The following is a 3,735-nucleotide window of genomic DNA, read 5'->3' as shown; positions in this document are numbered from 1 at the left end:
AGGACCAGGATTGCCCACCCCTGCTCTAGGGTCTAGGGTGGGTGTGAGTTTATCCGAGCTCTGAGTTGTGTTGCTTTGTGGCTGACTGTTTGACATATATGTTTATAAAAGGTGAATAACAATAAACAGTACAACAGTAAGAACCCTCCAGTGTATTTTCTCTTGTATGGTTACTTTTGTGATTTTATTTCATTATTCAAACAGGCCTTAAAGGACCAATGTGAAGGATTCTAGTGGTGAAGTTACAAACTGCAACTATGAATATTCTTCTCCTCACCTTCACCTTTCATGTGTGTTGGCTCAAAATCAACCAGGACTCCAGAAGGAAGACAAGGAACTTTTGGAGAAGTCATATATTTTTACTGTTCATTAACAGTTGTTGAACTGTGGCACGTTTAATTGGAGCTTTATTGTTTGTTTGTTACTGTTTTTACATTTGTATTGTACCATATAAAGTCTTATCTGCAGAAGTGAAGCATCAAACTAAACAGGAATGCAGAGAGGAGACATACAGGAAGAATTATGACGTTGTTTTCCCGTTGCTTAATGAGTCTTTCAATGACATTGGAGAATTTCACATGAACCTTTCTTATGCATTATGATTTCTTTTAGCTCTTTGATTATGTGTTATAATTGTGTTTCAGCATATGTCTCTGGAGGCGAGGCTCACCGAGCTAGAGGCACAGCTCCGGACCATGTCTGATAGAGTAGCTAGCCAGTCGCCTGTAGCCGGTACGGAGCGACCTAGCGTAGCTTCTGCTAGCCGTCCCCCGGTAGTTCCCGAGCAGCCGGGAAACCAGGGCTGGGTGACCGTCCGAAGGAAGCATAGTCCGAAGGTTCAGTCCACGGCTCACCACCCACCCCCCGTTCACGTTTCTAATCGTTTTTCCCCGCTCAGCAACACACCTGCTGAGAAACCGACTCTGGTCATTGGCAGCTCCATAGTCAGAAACGTGAAGCTAGAGACACCAGCGACCATAGTTAAATATATACCTGGGGCCAGAGCGGGCGACGTGGAATCCTATTTGAAATTCTTAATAGCTGGCCTATTACAAGAGTATCTGATGATCCACAAGATTTAGAGGCCCTTACAACTAATCACATCCTTCTGCTCAAAACTAACCACTTGTGCCCCCTTGAGTCTCTTCAAAATCTGATCTGTACCGTAGAAGACGCTGGAAACAGGTCCAGTATGTGGCAGAGCTATTTTGGAAGAGATGGCTACTGGAATACCTCCCTCTCCTCCAGGAAAAACAAAAGTGGTCAAGAACCAGAAGAAACTTCATCCCAAATGACAGTGTCCTAATAGCAGACAACACCGCTCCTCGCAGCTCATGGCTCCTTGGAAGAGTTTTAGAGGCAAAACCGGATGCCAAAGGCCATGTCCGGGTGGTGAAACTACAAACAAAGACGAGTGTACTGGAGAGGCCAGTGTCCAAAGTCTGTCTGCATCTCGAGGGTGATGAAGTTTGATGAAGTTGGATAAAAAAGCCTGGATGCCTAAAAGAGTTCCAGATAAGCGAACTTATTCACTCTAAGTTACATTTTTTTTTAAAGTTTAAGACACTAAGGATTAAAAATAAGATGAACGGCAAATATAAATGGCTCCTTTTTCATTTTATTTAGGTAGTTGTCTTTGCCTCTAGAAACACAATTAGCAGCCGGTATGTAGGAGCCAAACTGAGCCAAATGTTATTTCTTGTTGTTGGTGTGGATGTGAGTGGGAGAGGGAGAGAGTACAGGTGCATGTGTGCCTGTGGGGGAATGAGTTGTAATGATTGTGTTTAACTCCACCGAGAGGAGGCCGGAGAGTCTAACTCCACCTGACTGAGGAAGTTGGAGGTGGAGCCCACTGGAGAAGGCTTAAGAACGAGCTGCCACAGCAGCAGGTGTGGCTGAGGAAGGCAAACAGTTTTCTGACCAGGTGGCTGCACAGAGGAACCAGGCCTTCTTAAATGCTTTTGATTTATCACGGTTTTATTTTATTTTTGACTTGTAATTCAACGAAGAAGAAATGCAATAAATGGTCAGTGGGACCGACTGAATCCACTTCGACTCATCATCATTCATCTGCATGTGTCAAGACTAAAACCAACCCAGCCATCAGTAGTGGTCAAGCAGCAAAGAAAAAGGGGTTTGCTGAAATTGCCATTACAATGTCATTGGAATGAAAGGATCTGTCGTGACTCGGCTTGCATGGTACGGGCCAGCGATGATGAGGCAGCGTCGTTAAAACATATAACCGAAATAACGGTCCTTAACTGGATATTTCGGGTCCTCAAAGAAAGTTCTACAAGAAGGAAAAAATCTTCAGTCATCAGAGTCTGATGTGAATAATGTTTATGCGATGCAGAGGCTGCATGAACAAACAGGAGCAAAATCTCGAGATTTGGCTAGCTAACAATGCGCTACATGACCTTATATATGTTTCCCAACTCCCCTCTTTCCCACGTAAAACCAAACCCATTTTCTTCAAAACCAATCAGAAGGTCCATAGTCAGCATTATTTCTTGCTTAGCACAGTGTTATTTAAGACTCTGCAGCTGCGCTGTTTCCTGCGCCCCCCCTCTTGATAGGGCTCTTACGCCTTCCCGGGCACCATCTTTACTGGGTCATTTCAAGGCCATGGTGTCCTTGTCTGAACTCGCAACATGTGTGAGAGCGCATGCACATCAGGCCTGTTGTATCCCGGCCTGCCAACAGGTTTCTGTCTTCAGTAGATTTCATTAGGTTCGGTTTTTCCACAGGTTTATTCAGTATATTCATAAATTTTGTTTTGTTTACACATGATTTTTATCTTTATTTTTGACGCCTATCCCAGCTGACTTAGGGTGAAGGCAGGGGTCACCAGTCTATCACAGGGCTACACTTCAAGACAGACAACCAAGCACACTCACATTCACAGCTATGGACAATTTAGAATCACCAACTAACCTCAACATATTTTTTTCATTAGGGCAGCCAATATTAAGATGTGGGGGAGAAATGTAAATATTCAAACTTCAGGTTCTTCCCAGTAGAAGCTTTTTGTTAATTAAGGGACACTTTCTTTCTTTCTTGAAATCATTGAGTTGTTCCATATGCAGCTTTATTTGCTGAAGGTTTGTGCACATTTGCTTCTATCATTAGCTGTTGGCTGACCAACCTTATGCTGTTCAAAACCCATTTTCAAATTTGTGAAACCTTTGTTATACTGTATTTTGAAGACGCTTTGGCTTTTGTTGGACAATCCATCCATCCATCCATCCATCCATCCATCCATCCATCCATCCAGCCATTCATTCATTCATTTACTATGCACCACTTTAGCCTCTGTAGGGTGGAGCTGGAGTCTGTTTGAGCTGACTCAGTGCGAACGCAGGGTACATCCTGGACAGGTTGCCGGTCCTGTTGGACAATCTACACTGTGAAAACAATTTGGTTTTTTTTTTCACAGTTTTTAATGTAATTTTTAAAATTAGTTTGATGTTTCTTCACAGATTTGAACTCTTTTGTTAAAAGTTCTTTGGTTTTGTTTTCCCCAGATTTTGCAGTTTTTGAAAGTTGCAGTATTGTACGTAGCCCCTAAAGGGACATTGGCAGATTTTTTTTTTTTAATGTAGAATTCTTGTGCTCACGAGAAACTATCTTGTGCGCACGCGAAAACTTTCTCGTGCTCACGAGATAGTTTCCTTTGCCACATGTCTTAGGTCCATGTACTTCAGCCAGCAATGTCTCGTGTCTCTCCAGGATATT

General features: G+C 43.0%; 1 protein-coding gene across 1 annotated transcript in view; it reads left to right on the top strand.

Moving 5' to 3' along the window:
- LOC103369489 (CD209 antigen-like protein 2) overlaps positions 1-1,295 on the top strand; it is a 10,326-nt gene extending 9,031 nt beyond the window's left edge. Inside the window, exons 3-4 of the mRNA XM_008298215.1 lie at positions 645-944; positions 1,170-1,295. Of these exons, the coding sequence (XP_008296437.1) occupies positions 645-944; positions 1,170-1,295 (426 nt within the window). The remainder of the gene's footprint in view (positions 1-644; positions 945-1,169) is intronic.
- Positions 1,296-3,735: the final 2,440 nt, after the last annotated feature.

This window comes from Stegastes partitus, unplaced genomic scaffold, assembly GCF_000690725.1.
Source record: "Stegastes partitus isolate 25-593 unplaced genomic scaffold, Stegastes_partitus-1.0.2 Scaffold1294, whole genome shotgun sequence".
Classification (NCBI taxonomy): Eukaryota; Metazoa; Chordata; class Actinopteri; family Pomacentridae; genus Stegastes; species Stegastes partitus.
Note: the sequence above shows the minus strand (reverse complement) of the source record. Positions and strands in the feature narration are given on the sequence as shown.